At 47.3% G+C, this 24,005-nt stretch overlaps 1 protein-coding gene and 1 long non-coding RNA gene across 2 annotated transcripts in view; one reads left to right on the top strand and one right to left on the bottom strand.

Moving 5' to 3' along the window:
- Nucleotides 1–8,426, top strand: part of LOC108351275 (uncharacterized) — a 40,073-nt gene extending 31,647 nt beyond the window's left edge. Inside the window, exons 3-4 of the long non-coding RNA XR_005506106.2 lie at nt 7,314–7,447; nt 7,911–8,426. This is a non-coding gene — a long non-coding RNA (uncharacterized LOC108351275). The remainder of the gene's footprint in view (nt 1–7,313; nt 7,448–7,910) is intronic.
- Batf (basic leucine zipper ATF-like transcription factor) lies at nt 1,311–23,646 on the bottom strand. The gene is made up of 3 exons (NM_001106748.1): nt 23,349–23,646; nt 21,000–21,104; nt 1,311–1,876 (listed from the first exon to the last, which is right to left on the bottom strand). Exons 1-3 carry the CDS (start codon nt 23,409–23,411, stop codon nt 1,667–1,669), a joined length of 378 nt encoding a protein of 125 aa, NP_001100218.1. The 5' UTR covers nt 23,412–23,646; the 3' UTR covers nt 1,311–1,666.
- Nucleotides 23,647–24,005: the final 359 nt, after the last annotated feature.

Here is a 24,005-nt window from a genome sequence, read left to right as displayed (position 1 = left end):
CTCCATCACATATCCCAGACATATGGGAGAAGCCCCAGTTTGCCGTTTGTTGGGAAACCAAAGAATAGGATTCCAGAGATGGTTTTGAAGGAAACACGAATGCTCAATGGAGGTGTCCTGAGCACTGTCCCCAGTCTCTGAAGTGGGCTCAGCCTAGCCCTACTCTGGGGCATGCAGAGGCAATGGCTTCAAAGATGAGAGCCCACTCTGTCCCCACCACAGTGATTGCTATGAGCTCTTCTCATAAACAGGTCACAAGGAAATCACAGGCAGGAGGCAGGTTTGTCTGGTTTCTATGAAGTTTGATGCTCACATCAACACTCAACACTGCCCTGATCCCAGAGGGTAAGAGACTCCTGGGCAGGAACCATCAAAATGATGTCCTCAAGGGAGCCAGAGCCACTGACCAAGAGGTCAGGACTTGCTAACATGCTGCTGCCTCCTCTTTCCTCTTCATGAGACATGGCAGGAGGTGGCTTCTACTGATTCTGCTATGCTGAAGGACTACAGTCTGGGCCTACAACAGAAGCTGGGTCCCGCGCTATCCACCTCATTGTTGCCCAGCTAGTCAGCAGAGGCTATGGAGGTGGATAGGCTCCAAAGCAACCTTGGAGGAGACAGCTCTTCTTGCTGTTGGGCAGTGCTGTAGGTAAAGATATAACATGAAGACCAGCAGACTTGTGGCCTGGGGATTTCTGAGAAACAGGCAGACATCGAAGGGAAACAAAGAACACCGGCTCCAACCAGATGGCCAAACTGAACACAGCCCTGAGCTACTCAACCTTGGGACGCTTGGTGCACAGGTGGCAGCCACCCTATTTGGCAGGGCATGGCAAAGGGCTACCTACGGCCTTGAGTGTGAGGCACTGCCTTTGTGTTACTCATATTCCTGGCATGGAACCTTCCCCACGGCATCCTTGAGACTTGACTGGACGGCTGGCACAGCCAGCCAGGAAGGTGTACGAATGGGAGACACTGAGATTCCCCTGACCTGCCTTGCTCATCCCTTTGTCTAACTGTAGAATGACCAGCTCCACCGTGTAGAGAAAGCATGGGGCAAGAAGCACGGTTGGGGAGGCCACACCGAGCGGGTCTGTGGAGGAGTATGAGGAAGATGTCGAGGTTGAAGATGATCTGAAGAGACCAGCTTCTCAAACAGGGAACACAACATGGGGCAGACATTTAAGTGGAATTCTTAGAGCCTGGAGGAGCTCCCTAAAGCCAAGAAGGAAAACCAGGTGCCAAATGAGGAGAAAGCAGTTCGCAGGATACTGATGGAGGGAATGAGGGAAGCTGCTGCCTTTGAGGGCTTGTTTCTTGGAAAATATTTATTTAGAAAACTCTACATCCCCTGCCCTCCTCCCTCTGTGCGTTGCATCTTGGGCATAATTGGCGACACTGACACTCCAGGGTTGTTTCGTCAGTTTCTGGGTCCAGTACATGGGCTAGATTTCCCCGGGAGAGTTCAGTACATTGACTATACTTTCCCGGGATGCCTCATGTCTCTTGGACCACTATGGTCCTTGTGTTCAATATTTGTCCAGGCCTCTGTCACTGGGCCTCTGGATAGAGGTATGAGGGCAGCCTGGCCTCAGTTTGCATGGCCCCTCCATAGGATCACAGGAGTAGCATCGACCATGGCTTTGTTCTCTTCTCATCCAGAAGCTCAGGGCTGGAAGCGTGGTGAGCTGATGTGAGGCTGGTGGAAGGCATGGGCGCTGTATACCACCTCGGGGGGCGAGGGGGTGCCACTGGCTAGCACGGAGCACAGGGGCTCGTGGCTGCTCAGCACCGATGTGAAGTACTTTAGCTCCTCTGTGAGCTGTTTGATCTCTTTTCGAAGAGCCGCATTCTGTTTCTCCAGGTCCTCGCTCTCCTGTAAAGAGACAATCATTATGGTGATTAGTGTCAGGGGAGGTGGGGAGGTTGGTGGGGCAGGAAGGTGGTGCATTGGGGGAAGGGGCTGAAGTTTTCCATCAGCACAGCCATGAAGAGGGCAGCTGAGAATTCCTGTGCACATGTGTGCACACATACACATAGATTTGTATGGGGGGCACCTACTTAAGGCTGTGGGTGTGCATAAATATCAGGGTGACCTGAGTGCAACTGCTGATTGCTGTCGACTTTGACTAATAGGAATAGCAACTTCACATAATCTGTCTCTTCCCTATCGATATAAGAAAACGCTGGAGGCTGGGTAGTTTATTTAGATCAGAGTTCTAAAGGTTCAAGGACGTGGTGACTGAGGGGTGTGTGATGGGAAAATGGATGGGCAAGTGGGGAGCATAGAAAAAGAGGTTGTGTGTAAGAGAGAAGGGAGGCTCGAGTTTATTTAATAACCCACTCACACTACCCAGACCCATCCTTCGAAAGTGAGAGGGATGAGCTGGGCATGATGGCATTGACGTGTCATCCCCATGCTAAGCATGTGAGGCAGGAGTATGGGAGTTCGAAGCCAGCCCAGGCTAGAAAGGAAAAACAGTGAGACCGTTGTCACCCTGTCTCTAAATGGATGAGTATGAAGGGCTGGGATATGTGCCTAGTGTGCAGGAAGCAGTGGTACCCTAGGTTCAATCTCCAACACTGAGAAGGAAGAAAGGAAGGGAGAGAAGAGGGAAGGAAGAAAAACAAGAGAAGAGAAACTGAGAAAGACATTAGTACCTCTTAGTGATGTAATCCCATAACCCCCCAACCCCTGAGTCACTGGCATCACCCCCCCTCAACACTGTTGCTTCACTAGGGACCAAACACACACACAGATTTGGTGGGGACAAACCTCAGAAAACCTCACCTAGGTGTGGTTGTGTGTGTGTGTGCGTGCGCGCGCGCGCGTGCGCACATGCACAAACATGCCTGTGTGTATGCCTCTGGTTTGAACGTGGCAAGTATATGCCAAGAGACACTGGCAATCGGGCCAGCTACAGAGAGATTGGAAAGCAGTTCATGAAACATTTACTCCCCAACACACAGCAAGTGCCTGTGTCTGCATTTGCCTCACACGCACTGCCTACTTCGTTCAGGCCTGGATGTTTACGGATTTCTGAATACTGAGGGCCTACAGTGGACTTGGCATCCTATTCCGCTTCCTCTTGCCCACAACTGCCCTTTTGCGATTCTGCTCCAAGCCATCCCTAAATCTTGGACAATACCCAGAAGACACTATGTGCTTCCCTGTACGTGTAAATCCAGGATGAAGTTTATAAACCCAGGAGGAGATTATCAATAAATAATCACAGAATGGAACACTTACGACAAAATACTATAATTGGAGTTATTTAAAACTTATGACTTGTTTATTTCTGGAGCTTTCCATTCAGTACTCTCAGACCACAACGGACAGTGGATAAGTAAAATCTTAGAGAGTGAAACCTCAAACAGAGAGGAGTTCTGTCCTCTTTGTCAGTGTAGAGGCAACAAGCATTTGGTGCAGAAACATCAGAGAGCCTCGTTACCACCCCCCACAGCTCTCTGGTTACATAGGAGTTCCTGAGAAACAATAACTTCTCCAGACAATGGGGTTCCCGGATTTGAATAAACAGAACCTTGCTAAGTCCTGGGGCCCCCCAACTCCCCTGAGAGGCAACGGGTACTGGAGAGAGGCAAAGGAATCTCATTTCAGCTCAGAAGCTTCCGGGCAGCTCTTGTGCAGAGCTGGGATTTGGGGAGAAATCTGGATTCCAGAATCTGGGCTTTTCTTTTCCACGTGTGCTTGTGTGCACCCTTCCACATTTTGAGAGACGGTGTCTCTTTGACCTGGAACTCAGCGGTCCACAGGCTTCCAGGGATTTGACTCCAGTCTCACCATTGCCAAAATTCCAGGCAATGCTCCCTCAACCCCACTTTTTATGTGGGTGTTAGAGAACAGAACTCAGGTCCTCCGCTGGCACTTTACCAACTAAGCCAACACCTCAGCTCTGGAAATCTGAGCTTTTGACAGTTGTCTTAGGTTGTTTTAATGACCAGGCAAGTTTGAAAACCTTAAATATGATACAAATAATTAAAGCCCGCTTTATTTAAGCATTATTAAGTGCCTGTTTAAGCGCCAAATGAACTTAAATGTTTGTTGACTGACTGGCTGATAACATCAGTTGTTGGCATGAGAATGTTGACTCAAAAGTAGAGCGGTTAGCCGATGTACGATTAACTTGACATTTAAAAGTTGCCCTAAATGATCCAGCAGGAGTGAACTGCAGACTAATGAGAGATGGGATTTATCAGTTATACTGCAATCACCTAAACCCAGTACAGCGGGGTTTCCTTTTTAAGTTCTGAAGAAGCACAGGACTCTGACATTGCTCATCAAGCCGGCACCCATTTCTTTTGAAGGTCAGATGTGAGGGTGCTCAAGCCTCAGCGACATTCTGAATGCTTTCTGAGCTAACCAAAGCCCCTAATCTGGTGCAAAGGAAACCCCCATCTCTAGAGTTCGGTAAGGGAAGCCAGAGGCTGGATGGTCAATCCCTGGCTGCTGTTCCTGCAGGCTGTGGCTGCCTGGGCATTTCACCAGTTTTTGTTTTCTGGTATATCCCAGAGCGAGGTCAGCCCTTTACCAGGAAGGCGGCACCCCTTTACTGAAAGGTGGGCGAAATGAACCTGGTGGGGCGGTATGCTAAGACGGGAACTGGGGCCCGGAGTCCTGGCCCTTTCTTCGCCCCCTCCGAGAGTTTCCACTGGTTACAGCATTTACTGTAAGTTCCGTGCTCCGAAGAGCCTGGGCAAACCCCAAGGCAGCATGGAGGGACCGACTGGGTGGGCGGGCTCCGATCTACTCCCCGCCTAGAGGCAGGTCTAGTTTTCGGGAAGTGACTGCCTGGCAAATAAGTCACTAGCAGGCTCTGAGGAGCTCCGGCAGCCGCCGCCGGCCTTCTCCTGTCACCTCCTGGGCCTACAGATGCCAAAGCCCACGCTGGGGCAGACCTGACTAACTACTGCTTGCTGCCTCTAACCATGAGGCAAAGTTTGTCTTTGCCTCTTAAAGCCAGACTGCTGCTTGCAAGAGAAATGTCTGTCAGCCTGCAGACACTAGCCACTCCCTAAAGAAAGAATGACTAGCAGGAGGAAGTGGCTGCTCTGGGCCCCATCCCTCTGGGCTGCAGAGAGCAGCAGGGCCCCCCGGAGAGGACTCATATAGCTAAAGGGACAGTTGGGGAGCAACTGTTTATCCACAGAGACAATGACTATCACACCCCCCACCCTACCCCCCCCCCAAACTTCCCGGTGGTGTGGGAAGGGACCAAACTCAGTGAGGGAGAGGAGCGAGGGGTTGTGTGAAGGAAATTTCCTTCTACCAGGCAATGTGGAGAGCCAGCCGGCCTCCCTCCTGGCCTGCCTTTTCACCTTTCAGAATGTGGTTAGGCCCATCAGGGTTCTCAGAACGGTTGCTGCTGCTGCTGCTGTCAATGTGGCCATGCTACCAAGGAAGCCAATTGAGACCTAGACCAAAACCATACTGCCTAGGTTCCTAAAATGCCCGCGGGGTTGGTGGCAGCGTTTATGAGAAGGTGCTGCGGTCCTCCTCACACATGTCTTCTCAGAGGCATCAGAGCTCCAAATGCTGGATCCGAAGACCCATGGCCAGGGAGATGATCTGGGCTCCCATTGGATTCCTCCCTTCTGCCTCTCCTGTACTGAAGGCCTGACTATAGGAGAAAGCTGGGGTCCCTCAGAAGCAAGGAGAAGTCCTTAGCCCCTTGTGCCCTCCCAAGGGGCAGCACGACATCACTTAATACTACAGGCTGAGCTGGCCATGTCCCTGAAGCCACAGAATCGCCCACTTCATCTGCCATGCTGGAGGAGCCCTCCGTTGAGAGCCCAGCTCCATGACCGTGGTGATCACTGGTGCTCTTGGCTGGATGGCCCCAGGAGAACTCACTCTTCCCCTTGAATACCAGCTGCTTCACCTGAAGACAAGGTGACTAGTCCAAAATGATTCTCAACTTCAGCCTGACATTCCTGGTACTGGGTCCTCCAGGGAGCACTAGCAACATTGGTGACAGGTTCTAACTGACTAGATCTGGGTTAAGCCTGCCATTCAGCTGATAAAGGCTACCCAGGGCTTCTGTTGGACAGTTAATGCTGATGGCTATAGGAATGGGCGTGTCTCCAGTTTCCCCTTGAATTTTCCAATATTTCAGATTCCAAATTGGCTGCCTACATGTATTAGGGGACTAGAGCCTGCAACCTTTTGATATTTTTGTGCATGTGCCTGTGTGTGTGTGTGTGTGTGTGTGTGTGTGTGTGTGTGTGATCACAAGTTCAATAGATGTGCATATGTGTTATATATATATATATATATATATATATATATATTACTTTTTATTTTTAAGAGTCTTATTCTGGAGCCTAGCTGGACTGAGACTGACTGTGTAGACTAGGCTGGTTCATAAGCACACAGAGATCAGCCTGCCTCTGCCTTCTGAGCTAGGATTAAAGGAGTGTGGCTCATAGCTCACCCTTTTATGTAAACTATATCATCATATTTAATCTTTGTAACACCTCTTTTCCAAAAGAGGGAGAACTGAGGCACCAAGAAGATAAGCAACATGTCAGGAGGTCACACAGCTTGTAGGCTGCAGCACAAATTCTTGCCCTTTGCCCCCAGCCTTGGGAGCCTGTGAGCTTGGATTATCTCCAGCTCAGGGCAGTGCTACAGTAACCCTCCAGTTTCCCTACCTCATGCTAACCCAATCGCTCATGTTCCCAGCTCCCCCTCCCTCACCTGTAGGGTCACCTGATGGCACTTTTATCAAGAGCTGGGGGTGGCTCCCTGAGGCGTGGGAACATTCTGGGAAATCCCCTATTGGAGGGGCTGAAGAGGGGGTCGCTCAGAGCTCCTGAGTGACGGGAATCCCCAGGCTGGTCCCTCAGCCCCAGGCAGCTGAGCTGGAGAGAGATTGGGAGCAGCTGGCACCTCCTGGCTGGAGTCCAGCCTGAGTTCAGCAGGGGGAGCTCAGCAGGGACTCCCCAGTCCGCTCTGCTCAGTGCAGCTCAGGGCTAGCTCTTGGTGAGTGCTTTTCTTTAAAATGTTTTCATTGTATTTTATGTGCATGTGTGCATGCATGTATGTCAGTGCACCATATATGGTGCCTGGCGCCTGCGAAGGCCAGAAGAAAGTGTCGGATCCCCTGGAACTGGAGTTACAGATGGTTGCAAACCACTGTGTGGGTTCTGGGCATCGAACCTAGGTCCCTCTGTAAGAGCAGCCTGTGCTCTTAACCACTGATCTGTCTATCGCTCCAGCCCCACCTTTTTGCATTTTCTAATACCCATTTTCAGGGGTTGAAACGACCTCTGTGTTTTTTTCCTGTCCAAAGGAACAAGCACACTGCCATTGGCTCAGCGACCTCCAACTCACACGGCATTTGGAGTGGGTGTCACCATGTGCCAGGCATCGAGGACACATGGCAGGTGGAGCCCACAATTCTTGATGAAAGTTTCCAGCTGAGAGGTAGGCTGCTCCCTAGGAGAGGGAGGACTAGGCCTTCATCTGCCACCATTGCCTTTCATGGAGGGGAGGAGTCACCATACATTGGGTTCATTCAGTTACTGAATGACACAGTAGTCATGCTCTCGAGGTCCTGTCTGTAGTCGTCACAGGATTGGAAGGATGTCACCTGGGTATCATTTTTCCAACTGGAGGTTGGCTCACTCAGCATCCTCCTCAAACACCCCACTGCTTTCTGCTGGAAAGACTCAAATACCCAGCTTCCTTGAGCCTGGGGCTAAGTGTGTGTGTGTGTATGTATGTATGTGTGTGCATGCGCACATGTGCTTGTGTATGTGCCCATGTGCTTGTGTGTGTATGTGCACATGTGGTTGTGTGTGTATGTGTGAGTGCATGTGACATAATTATGACTCATGACATGTAGGTAGAGATACAGAGACAGGTTTACTTTTCTCTTACATGGTAGATTTGCTGAGCAAGGACAGATCCATCCTCCTGCAACACAAAGTGAGGCCTGGAAGCCCAGAAGCCATATTACAGCCTCGAGAAGAAAGCTGAGCAGATGATGGTGACAGAGAGAGGACTTTGTTTTTCCTGTCTCTAATCTGCTCTTTCCATTTCTGAGCTTCTTGGTATGTGAGTAAAAGCAAGCGGGCTTGCTGCTGTCCCCCTCGATGGCCTATTTATTACTTGTAACTGACAGAAATCTTGAAGGATGGCTTGCTACAAGGGTACCACAGGAAACCCAATATGGAAAAACAAAGAACAGAGGCTTGAAGTGTTTGTCAGCCACGAGGTGCTGGGACAGAGGACCTGCATAACTACACGGACTCATTCTGAACCAGGGGTTCTGAACCTTCCCAATGCTACAACCCTTATAGTTCCTCATGATGTGAGCCTCTCTCCCGCAACCACGATTTTATTTTCATTGCTACTCCATATCTGTAATTTTGCTACTGTTATAAATCGTAATGTAAACATCTGATATGCAGTGATATCTGATAGGTGACCCCAAGGGGGTCACAACCCACAGGTTGAGAACCGCTGCTCCATGCACTGTGCTGTGTGTCCTGGTGACCGCAGTCTATGCTTCTTCATCCATTTCTGATGCCTCAGGTCGCTTTTGGCCCAGAGGCTCCGCCATTGGTTACTTTCCCCAGGTCATCCCTGCCTCTGCTTTGATTCACACTTCATCTTCGATGTTAGAGGCTTGGGAAGGTCTCCCTGTACCCCTGTCCTGTCCTGAAATTACTTGCAGCTTTGCACTGTTTCTTTTCTTTTGTTCTCTCTCTCTCCCTCTCTCTCTCTCTCTCTCTCTCTCTCTCTCTCTCTCTCTCTCTCCCTCCCTCCCTCCCTCCCTCCCTCCCTCTCTCTGACAAAGCATTTTTCAAGCTGTGTGATTTATAAGCACATCGGTCCACATGCAGACTCTACATTGTCTAGACTCCACCCTCTGTCCCTTAGAGGCCGAAATTTCATTGTTCCATATGGGTCAAAGGCATCAAGATTTTAAAAGTACTTCTCTGGCGAGCCCAGTGCTTATCCAAATTGAGAATCATATTCTCTACAGATTCTTAGAGTATAATAGCATAACTAATCATTATTAAATTTATTTCATGTTTTATCTCATTAAATATTTCTCTCTCCCTTTCTCTCTCTCTCTCTCTCTCTCTCTCTCTCTCTCTCTCTCTTTCTTTCTTTCTTTCTTTCTTTCTCTGTTTTGTTTTTCAAGACAGGGTTCCTTGGCTGTCCTGGAACTACTCTGCAGACCAGGCCTGCCTCTTCCTCCTGAGTGCTTGGATTAAAGGTGTGTGCCACTACACAGCTATGTTAAATATATATATTTTCATAGGTAGCATAAAGCAAAGAATCTTAGGAGCTGAATGAAAATTTCTAGATGTTTTTCTAGAACACATTGAAATTTCAGCGTGGTAGATTATTGGTGAAAACAGAGTTCAGAACAGTTCTTAAAGTGTTAAACTTATTAATTATTATTACGCATGTATATGATGTGTGTGTGTGAGAGGGCAGACATGAATGAGCTGTGGCAGGCCTTTGGAGGTCAAAGGTCATCTTTCCAGAGTCATTTCTGTGAGTTCAAGGGATCAAACTCATGTCAGCAGGCTGTGCTACAAGCGCATTTACCCCACAAGCATTGCCCTGGCCCCAGCACACCTGGTTCTTATGCTGGAAAGACAAGAGGTAGGGATCTGTGTGAATCTCACCAGTTAAAACTCGATCACACTAGGTCCCTTTAGATTGGTGAGCTCCCCCAGGGCAGAGAAGGAAGCTGCCATTGTCTATATGCATTAGTCTTCAGTGATGGGACAGAGACAGCACAAAGGAAATGTTCAACAAAATCATGTTACTTGCTTGCCAGCTTGGAATGTGACAAATGCTTGTGAAGGTGTCCACTGAATAGACCTGTGACATCTGAGAGGCTAGTGGTGAGTGTTTAACCCAACATTCCGGCTGCTGTGTAACTTCAGGGTAGTTACAAAAGAACCTTAGAGGTTCCTTTTGCAAAAGGCCCAGCCGTAGTAGCGCTGTCTCAACCTTGAATGTAATTTCCCTCCTTTGTACTTGACTTTCCCCATCAGACCGACCCACGGAGGCTCTCACGGATCCCGTGGAAGGGCCTTGGGGTAAAGCGTTGACCTTAGAGTTCTCATAGTTCTTTCTTGCAAGTGACAAGACACCAGGTCGGTCTGGCTTCTGCATGGACTGAGTAGACAGACCAATGTCCCAGCTGGAGTCCTGCTTTTCTCCCCAGTAGAGATGAAGATTCTTACATTTTTTCCTCTGACTCAAACTCATACAAACTGGGGCAGCTGCTGCTTCCCCACTTTGTGATAAGAATTTAGGTTCACTGCTTCAAAGGCTTAAGAAGTCCAGGCTGGGTGGGGAGGGATGGCAGGGGGGTAGGGAGGAGGGTATAACCTGATACTGTTGTCCTGATACTGATTAATGGCAGCTGTCAAACTGCCTTGCTCATATTTATGCCGCAGACTGGTGCTTTCATCAGCCTTGGCCAGAGAGAAGCATCTGTCTGCTATGGTCAACAGTTAATGTGAGAAGGCTCTCCTCTGAATGTGATGTGGCCAATACACTCGCTGCAGCTGGCATTGTCAAGATGGGAGAGCAATCCAACAGGCAGCACTAATTGGATTAAAATATGCACTCACACACATACATACAAACACATACACACACATACACACCACACACATTCATACATACATACACACATACACACACTTACACACATATTCACACACATACGTACATACACATACACACATGTACACATACACACACATATACATTACACACACACTCACACACATACATACCTACATACACACACATATACACATACACATACACACTAATACATACACACATGTACACATACACACACATACACATTACACACACACTCACACACATACATACCTACATACACACATATACACATACACATACACACTAATACATACACCCACATATACACACATACACACAGTCATATCTACATATACACACATACACATACATACACACATGCATACATACATACACATACACACACATACACACATACATACACATACACACATATATACATACACAATATATACATACATACACACACATAAGCACACATACACACACATAAGCACACATAAGCACACATACACATACATACATATACACATACATACATACATACACACACATAAGCACACATACACACATGCACACACATTAGAGGACTTGGATCAGGGAGGAAGGGAAGCTGTGGGCAAGAGTGGGGTTGGAGCGTGATCAATACGTACTGCTTATATGTATGAAACTGTCCAAGAATTAATAAGAACTGGTCTATTTTTAAAAAGTTTAAGTGGAGAGCAATCCCCAGCCTGAACCAGAATGATCTTTGTGTGCTCCAACTTCCCAACCTCGATCCTTGCACTACAGATCTGGTTTATCCGTGTCACTCCGACTCTGGCTTCACCTTCCTTTTCTGGTGCATGTTGCTTTTGGGCCCAAGTTTCTGCCATTAGTCCCCTTTCCCCAGGTCTTCCCAGCCTCCTCTTTGATTTGCACGTGATCCTCAGTGTCAGGACCTCAGTGTGAGAGCGTCTTTCATGTGTGGCTACTGAGATTTTGTATTTGGTTTCCAGCCCTGCGGGAATGTAAGTCCCATGAACCCAAGGGCTTGCTTAGGCTTCCATGCTGGCCACACATGCGGGAGGCTACAAATACTTGCAGAGCAGATGGATCATTTGGGCTGGTGGGAGCTTTGGAGCTGAGATGCTGCTCAGCCCTCACGGCCTGCGGAGCTCCCAGCTGATCAGTGAACGTGAGGCATGTTCGTGTTAGCTGTCATATGTCAACTGAGCCCTTCCAGGTGCTGGGAAGGGCCTTTTAAAGAAATGTGGCTCTCAGCTTGGCTTTGAACTTTATAGGCCCCTTTACACTTTCGAGTGATCCAGGTCACTGTCCGTGGTTCTCCCAAGTTTCCTGGGGATGCTTCAAGGTCACCTGCTGTCCTGGTATGATATTTCCTAAGACCCCTTTTCAATCTCCAAAGAGCTCCGGCTTAGAGGATAAAATATAATCTCCTACCCAAACCTGACAATGATACTTCTCCCTCAGTTTCCTTCACAGGTCTCAAATTTGACCATCTTCTTTAGACAGACACAGACAGACAGACAGACAGACAGACAGACAGACAGACACGCATACACACACACACACACACACACACACACAAAGTATGATATATTAAAGATATGAATTAATTTGAGATATGGTCTCACTATGAACCCTGATGGCCTGGAACTTGCTATGTAGACCAGGCTGGCCTTGAAATCAGAACCATCTGCCTCTGCCTCCTGTGTGCTGGGATTGAAGGCATGCACTACCATGCCTGGCCTTCAAGAGCTTTTACGATGCAAAACACCCATGATCCTAGCTCCTAACATCTGTTTGCATTTCTCCTCACTAGAATCCTGTCCTTTAAAACGTGTACACGTCTTTCTGTAGAATTCAGTCCCAGTGCGAAGACAACTTTGCCTCTTGTCTAACTTCGTGATTGCTATTCCCAAGTACTTTGTGACCACTTCATCAGATCAGCAGTTTACCTGAAATGGTTGCCTGGTCTGGGACATTCTGGTGGCTGCCAAAATGTCCCTGTTGTAAATGGTACTAGAAAGGACACCTTCATATATACACACTGGGCTCTGGCTTTGTTTTCTTCTCTCCTGGGATGAATTTCTCAGAGGTTAGTGGGCGAAAAGAGCATTGTCAACCCCCCAGTTTTAAGTAGGAATTGTCACCGGGGTCCTGTGAGACAGCATCACCAACAAGTGAGCCCCTGCTCCAAGTTGACTACAGCTCCTGTGATGTAACACTGCCGGACCTGACGCCAATCAGAGCAGGCACAGAGAAGCACTGGGTGACAGGCTTTCTAACGGAAGCAGCTGGGTCAACAAGTTCTGTGAAGATTTCTTAAAGTCATCTTACAGGTACAAATTGTCAATTTCTAAGGAAGCAAAAAAAAAAAAACAATACACACACACACACACACACACACACACACACACAAAACAAAACCAAAAACCTAAAAAATTAAAAAATAAAAAGAACCTTATATGTCAAAATCAAATGGGCATAATTATTCTATTCAGGGGATATCCTGCAAGTTCTGGGAGTCGTAACTGGAGGGAGATTGTCTAGTGGCATCTACTGAGTAGAATTTTACATTTGGCAGCACAGCACACAAGGCAACCAGATAGTAACTGTAAGAATTAGAAGACCGGGGAGGGTATGGGCTCATAATCCCAAGTTGCTTTGGAAGCCGAGACAGCAATTCTGGAAGTTCAAAGTCGGCCTTGGATACACACTGAGTCCAAGGCCAACCAGGGTAGCTTTGTGTTACCTTGTCTCAAAATTTGAAATGTAGAGAAGGAAAAGAGGGGTTTGAGTTCAGTGGAAGACGGTTTGCCTAGCATGCATAAGGCCCAGGTTTAATCCTCAATACCAAGGAAAAAGAAAAAGATATCAAACTGAAGCTTTCAGTCACCCTGAGGTTGAGAAATCCTGTCTTAATGTGTGTGTTTTCATCATCAGAATAGAAAATTCGGTTATCTTCATTTGGGTAGGAAAAATGTGTGTAAGCTTTCTGTGTAGTTTCTGCCCACCTAGTGATGGGTGTCTTGATGTTTTTCTTTCAAAAGATGTTTTTCTTTCTTAGCATACATACTAAATCATCATGTATTTGATTTAACGCGAATATATTCTTCAAAAATAACATTAGCCTTTTGGGGTCCTGCCTTCACGTCTTTTAAATAGAGGCATTTACACCCTAGGCCTAGGCCAGTGAGATGGCTCAGTGGTTAAGAGCACTGGCTGCTCTTCCCAAGGTCCTGAGTTCGATTCCCAGCAACCACATGGTGGCTCGCAACACCATGTAAATCCAATTCCAGAAGATCTGCCACCCTTGTAACAAGCACGCAGGCAGAGCACCAATAAATGCACATAAAAATAAATAAAATCTTTAAACCCTAGACTTTATCCATGGTAACTCCTTTTATGGTCTCTTGATGTCGGTGAATGTTTTTACAAGTAATGAGGGTCTTGTTTGTCAGCATCCTGACCATCACTCTACTTCTTGGTTAACCCATTGCAAAATGATAGACGGGAAACAGCAAACAAGCAAAACCAAACCGACCAACAAACAAAACCCCAAACAAAAACAAAACTAAGACTGTCACAAAACAGATGCAGGCTGAAAGGAGGCAAGAGCTTGGGGTCCTTTTGGGCCCCAAGAAAGACATCGTGTCCCAAGATTTCCTCATTGGCAACAAGACAGTTTGGCCTAAAATCCCTGAATTCCCGTTTTTAATGCTTTGATCCTATGAACAAGATAGCGTGGCCACAATTATTGGCATTTCCTCTGCAAGTCATTCTGGGGCCCCCGTGGTAAGACTGTGGAAAGACAAGCAGAAAGGAACCTTCATCCTGTGGACCAGTCAGTCCTCTGCTGCAGGAGCCACACCACGGTGCCCCTGACGGGGGCCTCTTGAAGACACTTGTTGAATGGGGTGGCTGTCCGGTTTGTGACCTGACACCAACAATCCAGTTTAGCCAGGCATTCTTCAAGTCTGGGGGCCTCCTGCCCTGAGAGACCAACCAGCCCATCATCCTTGGATAAGCAGTTTGAGGTGGTAAATTGCCTTGGCATGTTCTCCCCCAACTAAAATAGCCAATTTGTAAAGACTCTGCAACTATTTCTGATTGCTTAAACAGCACATACGCATCAAACTGCAGAAAGCACAAGGAGAAAGGCAGGCAGGCTACCAAACCGAGGCACTCAGAAGTAACCACCATTAATTCTGCTGCTATCCCCAACCCGCAGGTTTTACACTAGCAGACGGTGCTCTGCACACATCCTCATGGCTTGTTTAACTCAATTCAGCCTCATAGACATCTAAGTCAATCCACATAGATCTCCAGGGTCACTTCGAGTGCCAGCCTCAAATTCTATTGTGTAAGTGGATCACAGTCTGTTCAATACCCCGTTAACCATCTGCCTCGTTTTATGGCGTCCATAAAGTGTTTGCTGTTCAGATATCCATGCTCCCAGAATCCCCATCTATCAATTTTGCCTTATACTGTTATAATCAGAAGTTACTGCGTCCAAAGGTTATTCTTGTGTACAATATTAATGGAACAACCTTCTAAAAATTTGTGTGTAAATATTATATATACATGTATATTTATATATTTATATATTATATATTTATATATATTATATATGCATGTATACACATATTTACATAGAGAAACATCTATATATGCCCACACTCATACAGCCAGATAGATAGATAGACAGATAGATAGTCAGATAAAGAGATAAAATAGGTAGAGAGACAGATTAGAGATAAGTAGATAGACAGATAGCAGCAGATAGACCTTTACTTTCTTGACCAAGCCTAAAGATGAACAGGGAAAAAATAAGAATTTCAGACCACATTGTTTTAACGGAAACAAAGCAAAACAGAATCACAGCAAAAGACGCAAGGAAGATACAAAGAGATGTTTATGTTTATGAAGGAGGGCTCTGAAGTTCAAGTTGTCTAACCTCTGGCAGATTAATTAATGCTAAGATTTGTTTTACAGCCCGAGTGCAACCCCACTGGTAGGCCACTTAATGCACAGAAGCTGACCATGGCCAGGCGTTCAATGACTGTGTTATAGAAATTCAGAGTGACAGAGATGCCAGGGGGCCATCTCATTCTTTATATCAAACTGGCTTTTTATCAAACATTTAAAAGGTGAAACTAGCCTGAACATGTCTTCATGTTTTATTATATAACAGATCTTTGAATTCTTTGTTTCTAAACCTCAGGACGTGGTCTCCCAGAGACAAAGGACTAGAGAAGTGTTGGAGGACCCTTACAGCCTCCATCCCAGGCCACCTCAGCAGCCAAGAGCAACAACCTTGGAGCTAACTAACATCTTTGGGGATTTCTCAGTTATTTAATTTTCCTCCAACTGTCTTCATTTTTCACAGCATCAGCTCAGTTTACATGATTTTTCTGTTTCACGTGATACACACGTCATAGACCTCTCTTGTCCTGAACTGTGGTAAGGTTATCTCAGGAGCCCACAGCAACATCTCCTGCCTCGTCTCTACGGAAAGGAGCACTGTGTGCTCTAGTCTACAGATCCGGCACCGGTGCTCAAGCTGCCTTGCCTCAGTTTACCCTGGAGACCAGAGCCACTGGCCAACAGCACACTCTGGGAGACCTGCTGTCCGTCCCCCACCTCCTCTGCTCGCAGCCTTCTCCAGAGCAAGGCTTTTTTTTTTTTTTTTTTTTTTGCAACATCAGTAAAATTTTATTGAGATATTTCCCTATTAAAGCAAGGCTTTTAAACTGATCTCAGCTCCCTCCCCGCTAACACAGGACATTGACTCAAAGTCCCCCTATGCTGGACAATACCAAAGAGCTCCCACCCTCAGCAGGATGGCTGACCACAGGAAATGACTTGTCAATCCTTAGAGTGGTCATTATTACCATGGAGATTAGAGTCACTCAGATCTCAGCTATTCCTCCTATGCAAATGGACCCTTCCTGTCTCTCGACTCCAATGTGAACTCCAGTTTTGGAAATCACATCAGTAAGTTCCAGTAATCCATTTGAAACTTGCTTATATACTTAAGCTCAGGCAGATTAAAAAGTGTGGCTTGGAGCAAACTAGATACTATACTCGCACTTTTCTTACTTAAGAGTTTGGCAACATGGGTCTGGTAAGATGGCTCAGTGGGTGAAGGTGCTTGCTGCCAAGTTTTACGACTTCAGTTCGATCCCCGGTACAGACACCAGTGGAGGGAGAGAACTGATTCACCCACACATGCACGCACTGCCCCCCCCATAATAAACAAACAAGCGAATATACATAGCTGCACTTTAGAAAATTTTAAAGAGGAACTGGACAGATGGCTCAGTGATCAAGGGCATCTACTGCTCTTGCAGAGGACCTGAGCTCTGTTTCTAGCACCTATGGCCACGGGATCAATCCCCCCTTCTGTCTCCTGAGGGCACATGCACTCACACATACCCCACCTCCCATAACTTAAGAAGCAAAACAACAATGACAACACCACCTTAAAAACTGTTTTGGGAAAAGGAAATGATGGTTTTTCCACAGTCAAACGCAACTCATTTGAACAGCTCCATAATAGTACACGCAGAACGGACCAACAGCATCCATCCAAACCCCACTCTCCTAATGAATTTAACTTGTTTCCGGTCATTCAGGGTTAGAGCACCTGCCTAGCCATGTACAAGTCCCTGGGCTCAATACCCAGTACCCCTACACGAAAACCAAGAGAAACACACGCAGCAATGGCTCCCACTCAGTGCAGAGAGCTGCAGCATCTGAGGTGTGAATGGATTCCAGATGATGACACACTGCTGGAGACGGGGAAGGCTCACCAGTCACCTGAGTGGGCCTGGTCAAGCTGCCATCTTAGGGGTGATAGCAACTTGCCCTGCTAAGGGATGTGATACTCCCTCCCCCTCCCCCTTCTCCTCCCCCCTCCCTCTCCCTCTCCCTTGGCATTTTCCGGGTCAGCTCCATATTTCATCTCTGTTAGCCTGGCAAGGAAGTCTCACATTCGCCCCAACTGGCATTTTCCTGCCAAGGCCTGCCGTGTCCTTACTTGGTTAGGTACATTCTATTTCTCCCTGTCTGTCACATTATAGTCATTTTTCTTTGAGAGCAATCATTTTCCTCATCATAGAGTTTGCACATATGCAGTAAACCTGCCTCTTTGGCTCGCAAGCTTTCCAGATAATTTCCTCCCGGCTTTCTACCTACCTTTGATTTTGCATATAATATTTTGAGCTATGTAGACTTAAAAAAAAACTTCATCCTATTTTCAAGATGGGGGTCTCACTATGTAGGTGAGGCTGTTCTTGAGCTCAGAGATCCACCTGCCTCTGTCTCCCAAGTGCTAGGATTAAAGGCCTATGGCACCACACCTAGGCAATGTTTTTTTATTTTTTGATGTATGTATAAATCATATTTATCAAATTTCTTTTATTATTTTCTATCTTATTAGAAAAAATTTCATGCCAAGATACATTTTCTTTTTTTTTTCAAGATACATTTTCAAATATCATATTTCCCCCTAGGACTTCTTTAGTTTTCTTTAAAAATATTTAAACTGTCTGTGTGCTGCATAAGGAATGAGGGACCTAGCCTTTTGTCTCCTCAAGAGACTCCCCAGATGTCCCAACTCTATTTATTGGATAATTCAACCCCTCTGACTAGGTTGAAATGCCATTTGTGTCTTAGAAATCATCACGTACAATCTCATAATTATGAACAGAATCACAAACGCATTCTGTGTGGAGGTAATCAGTGCTGGGGACATGGTAACACGGTTGTCACAGGCGGCTCCTCCCCAACCTCTGTCATTTAAAAAGTAACCAGCTCATCTCGCTTGATGACAAATATTCAAAATGCTTCATGGTAAGTATCTCACACTCTCCCAGAAGTTAGGCAACAGAGACCAGGGGACTGAGTTTACAGGGAGGCAGCCTGCAGCTAGAGACAGGGAAGCACTTCTGTGTCAAGAGGGAGGCAGCGCTCTACCAGAAGTGACTGGGTGTGCACCGGGAGACCTTGTGCTGGGAATGAGCGCTGCAGAGGATTCTCAGGTATCAAATGTGTCTGAGCTTTACAGCTGTTAAGAAGTCGCTCAGCACTGAGATTGTGTAGAGAAAAAGTACACACACATACATGCACACACATGTGTGCACGTGTATACACATGTGCACACACATGACACACACATATAATATGTACATATATACATACTGGGAAACACATGTCCATTTTTATATAAAAGAATACATGCCTGCTCAGTCTCGGTTTCCATGCCTCTTATACTGTTACTGTAACTTCGATTGCACTGAATCTTTTGAGGATTTACTGTATGCCAGGCGCCAAGTTGATCGCCTGCACTGTCTCTGTAAGCAGTTCCTGTCGTTTCCCATTCTGGAGATAAGGGTCCTGAGTCTAAGGACCACGAAGAATGTATGTGGGCCTGGCCCCACAGACAGAAAATGGCAGAGTGGTGATTCACATCTGGCCTCCCTGCCACAGAGAGGCTGAGTTCAGCTTTCTTCTTTTAACATTGCAAACTTGTACAGCTTGTAGGAGTTTGCCCATCCAGGACATTGTCTACTCGCACAAACAAAAAGGGGTTTATCATGTTGTGAGTGTGGCTTTGTTGCTGTATGGAATATTAAATAAGAACCAAACACAGGTGATAAAAATCAGCTTTAAAACAGTGTTGTGAGACTTTTAAGCCCCAAGGAAATCGGGAAGAGTTTGAGTACCAGGGCAGACACTGAACACTCAGACTGTTGGTCTGTTTGACCTGACAGCTGTGTATTCTTTTTCGACACATGTTTGCCAACTGAATATGATGTTAGCACACACTGGAGAGTATATCAAGAGCCTATCAAACAAAACACAGGCAGAGAGGGTAGGACGTGCTGTTCTCAGCGTCCCTATGGCTAAAAGAAGTGGCGTTGTCTTCCCCTTTTGTCTTTTAAACCTACGTGTTACTAATTCTTTGGTTGCATGTGTGTGTGTGGTGTGTACATGTGGGCATGCATGTATGTGCATGTGTGAGGCCCAGAGTTGGCATCAGTATCTTCTTCAATCACTCTCCAACCTCTGTATTGAAAATTGAGTCAGAGTCTCTTGATGAACCCAAAACTTGCCATTTCGACTGGTCTGACTAACCAGTGTACTCTAAGATTCCCCATCTCCAGCTCCCAGGATTACACTGTCAGGATGCCACGCCCATTAAACTTTTTCCATTATTTTTTGTTTTGTTTTGTTTTTGATACAGGGGCTCTCTATGTAGTCCTGGCTATCCTGGAGCTCGCTCTGTAAATTATGCAGGCTTCAAATTCATAGACATCCACCTACTTCTGCTGCCCATTTGACTGTTATATGAGTTCTGGGGTCTCTGACCCTCATGCTCGACTGGCAAGCATTTTACACACTGAGCCATTTCCCTGGCCCCATATATTTATCCCCGGTAAGATTAAAGCCACCCTTTGCCAAGCTAGACATTCGTCTCGTTATAGGTTTATTTGGTGCTGGTGCTTATTGTACTTTTACCACTGAAGGAAATTTCTAGAGCATCAGCAGTCTGGAAATGTTTTAGGAGGAAGGGCAGGAAGAAGGGCACAGTGAAGAAGGAATGGTTGAGCAAGAACACAACGAGAGGAGCAGACTGTAAAGAGGAAAGGTGAGAAGGTTGGGAGGGAGCGCTGTGCCCAGCCAGGACTCAGGGTCGCTGGTCCAGGGTCTCCTTGGTGGGGCTGCAACTCAGCCCCTCCCTCCTAGAAAAGTTTGAAACTATTGGCCACTCAACCGGGATGGTTGATTGCCCCAAGTAAGTGCTTTGAAACTTTGTCTTTAGCTGCCCCTAGAGAGACCGTTAACAATGGAAATCTCAACACAGAACTTTCTTGATGCTAGGGGGAAAAATAAGGGCAGCATCATTGACCTCCTTCTCCCAAAGGCAAGCACGTTTGGGTGGCAGACCACAGCCTTCCGAAGGGGTGAGATGTGCAGCCCTGAAAGACTGGGCTCCCCAAAGCACTTAACATCTAACTTCCTCTCGCATCAGTGTTCTCAGGATGGACGACACCTGCTCTGCTGTCCCTTTCCACACAGGTGGTTCTGCCTCTCATGAGACCTCGAGGCTGCCAACATCCCACACATCCACCCTTGCAATCTCCTGGGCTGGAAAGATTCAGCCTCCAGCACTGTTCTCTGTTACTGAACGTATGCATGGGAGAGGGAAGCCTTTCCCCACACCCGACCCCATGCAGCCCTTGCCCTCTTTACTCTCCCCACGACAGCAGACTCATCAAAGCTGGGCCCCACGGCCCTGCCGGTGAGGGAAACAGAACCTAAGGGTAGGAGTGTGGTAGGAAGTGTGGGTACTCACCAGGTGAAGGGTGTCGGCCTTCTGTGTCTGTCTCTGTCGGCTCTTCTGGGCAGCAATGCGGTTCTTCTCTCTCCTCTGAACTTTCCTCACATCATCGGATGAGTCCTAGGAAGCAGAGGTAACAAGGGTAGGTCCGATCATTCCTCTTCTAGTCAAAACTCCTTCCTTCCTTCCTTCCTTCCTTCCTTCCTTCCTTCCTTCCTTCCTGCCTGCCTGCCTGCCTGCCTGCCTGCCTGCCTGCCTTCCTAGTCCTCAGTTCTTTCTGTACCATCCAAAGACATTTTCTTCAGCTTTCCCTGCTACCCGCCCTTGGGTCTCCCGTGGCCTTCTTTTGACCAAAAGCTACTGGAAGGTGAAGAGAAACTGAGGCCTCAGAAGTGCTGCTTTGGGGAACACCAGTTAAGACAACAAGGTCTACCCCAATCACTTCTACTCTCTCCAGACCTGCTTTAGCCTTACTCTGTGTGTGTGGGGGGGGGGTGTGAGTGTGTGTACATGTGTGTATATGTGTGTGCATGTGAGGTGTGTGTGTGTGTGTATATGCACACATGTGTGCATGCACTAGGATCTTCTTGATGTTCCTTTTGCTATTTTCTTTGGAAACTTTGCTGAGCATCTGCCATGTGCCGACTTCTGTACGGGCGCTTTCAGAGGCACTGCGATACAATCCCCCAGCTCCCTGAGCGGCTGCCATCTTTTCTGTTTTACACAGAACAGACTGAGCTCATGCCATCCAGGGGTATGACATGTTCTGGTGCTGTTTCTAAATCCCATCTGAGAATTCCCTCCTGACTATTAATTTCACTGTGATACACCCTTAGGCAGAAGGCACCTCTCTTTCTTTTATTCATTCGTTCCTTGTACAACCATCTTGAGATCTCCCTAGTTCTTAACATGATGCTTACTACAAATGAGGTACCAAAAAATCAATTTATGAAGTGCAGGTCACCTGCTTTTTGGGCCACCAATAGGTGCCTTGGAGGACACAATACTCTTTGGGTGCTCTCTAAGTATATCCTTTGAAGATGAGGGAAGAGAAGCCCTTCTGCATCCCCTACCCTGTCACCTCCACTGGTCTGAGAGGCAAAGATCCTTGGGTCAGGCTCTGACTGCCTTCCCTCTTTACTCAAACTTTCCAGGTCATTCTAGCAGGCCGACATTGAGTTAGAGAGAGCAAGGATGCACTCTTTCTATATAATTCGCCAAGGGACTAGGTTACCATGGCAGCTGTAAGTAATTTCCTTCTTAAGAAGACTAGGGTACCATCTTCCAGGCAGCCTGGGTTGCCCTGATACTACTGTGAGCGAGAGACTGACTGTCTCCTTCTTGAGGTCTTCACCAGTATGGCTTTTGGTGAGGGGCTTGTGACAGATGTGAAAGCAGGTGGTCAGATAGTATATACAGTTATTTTATTTGTAGCATTCTGCAGCTCCCTGGATGTGTGTAAGGCTAGCACTCTACCTCCGAGCTATAGCCCCTCCCGATATGTGTGCTAAAGAAAGAATGTAGTTTTTAAGCTGAGGTGTAAAACAAAGTTTAATCCATGGGTCTAGGCTGGATGAAGAGGAGAAATTTCTAGGGCAAGAAGTATCAAGAATGTGGAAGAGAGACCCAGAAAGTGCAAGGTGGGACGGGCATCCCAACAGAGGCATCTCTCAAACTGAGACTTGGTATCAATCAAGAGTGTAAGAGTCTCAGAATCTTTCCCTCCATCCCCGGATTTTCAGTAACCGATATGAGCTACTGGTGAAGGTCTCCAGCGCGTCTTCTGGTCCATGGGCTTCTTTCTTCTATCTGGAAGCCACAGGGGGAAACAGATACAAGTTGTAGCTTTAGCCTCCCTCCCCACTGGCTGCTCTAGTTACAGAGGCAGTCTGCGGGCAGATCTTGCCGCTCTTTTCCTGTCTTCCTCGCTTTGGTTTACTCTATTCTTTCTTCCTGACTTCGGTCCTGTCTTGCCGCTTGGCTCTTTCTGGAAAGTTCTAGGATTTGGGTGGAGCTCACGGCAGCGATCTACTGGAACATCCCTCTGCTTACGGTTGACCATACTTCTAGGCTCTGTGATAGTCACCCTGCCCCCAGCTTCCTAGAAAGTTTCAAGGTGGGAACCTAAGTGGCAGAGATGAGGGGTACCGCTTGGAAAGGGGGACTTTTGTGGCAGGATGCGAAGGCTTCACCACTTGAACCTCTGTATAGCAAACACCACAAGTCCAGAGTCCGCTAGAAAGCTCTTGCCACGAGCTACTTCCTTCCCCGGCCAGAGCTCCCTGAGCTGAGAGTAGACTGCCCCTTTTCTACCACCCCGGGAAAATCAGAAGACAGCGCATGGGGGACGTGGGGGAGTAATACCTGCTTGCCGGGGGGAGGAGAGCGGCTGAAGCTGGAGTCGCTGCTGTCGGAGCTGTGAGGCATGGTTGTAATCTTCCGGACTCTCCCACACTGTCCCAGATGCCTCTGGGCGATCTTCTCACTAGCAAGCTCCCCTTCTTGACTGCCAGGGGGCCAGCAGCGTACCACCTTCCACAGGTGCCTCCCCTGCTCGTCCTGCAGCTATCTCCGATAGACCCCTGCGTCCTCCTCTCTCTGGGGTGCAGAGGGACTGCTCCCCACAGGGACATCTCGCTCACTTTGGGGCTTGCGCACAGGCCCTCTCTTGTGGTTTCTGGTAATTCAAGCTGGAAGTCACATGGGCGGAAACGTCAACAAGTAAGAAGGTAGCTAGAAAATACACATCTGGGAAAAGACCATAGAAGTAGGTGAAAGAAAAAAAAAGATACACAAACCCCCAGTATCTTCCGGCAGTTTGAGAGCAGAGCTAGTGCTCTTCATTCGATGAAGGTAAAGGAGGAAAAACAGCCAGTTAGGGAAAATCCCCAGCCAGAATTAGCAAGTTCTCTGCTGTCAACATGGCAGAGAGCGGCAGGAAAGAGCCTCCAGGTCACAGGCCTTGATTTTAAAACTTAAATAACAGTAAGGAGCCTGGGAACCGTTTCTGGGTTTCACCCG

This window comes from Rattus norvegicus, chromosome 6 (assembly GCF_036323735.1).
Source record: "Rattus norvegicus strain BN/NHsdMcwi chromosome 6, GRCr8, whole genome shotgun sequence".
Taxonomy (NCBI): domain Eukaryota; kingdom Metazoa; phylum Chordata; class Mammalia; order Rodentia; family Muridae; genus Rattus; species Rattus norvegicus.
The sequence above is the reverse complement of the archived record's forward strand: the minus strand, read 5'-3'. Positions and strand labels throughout refer to the sequence as shown.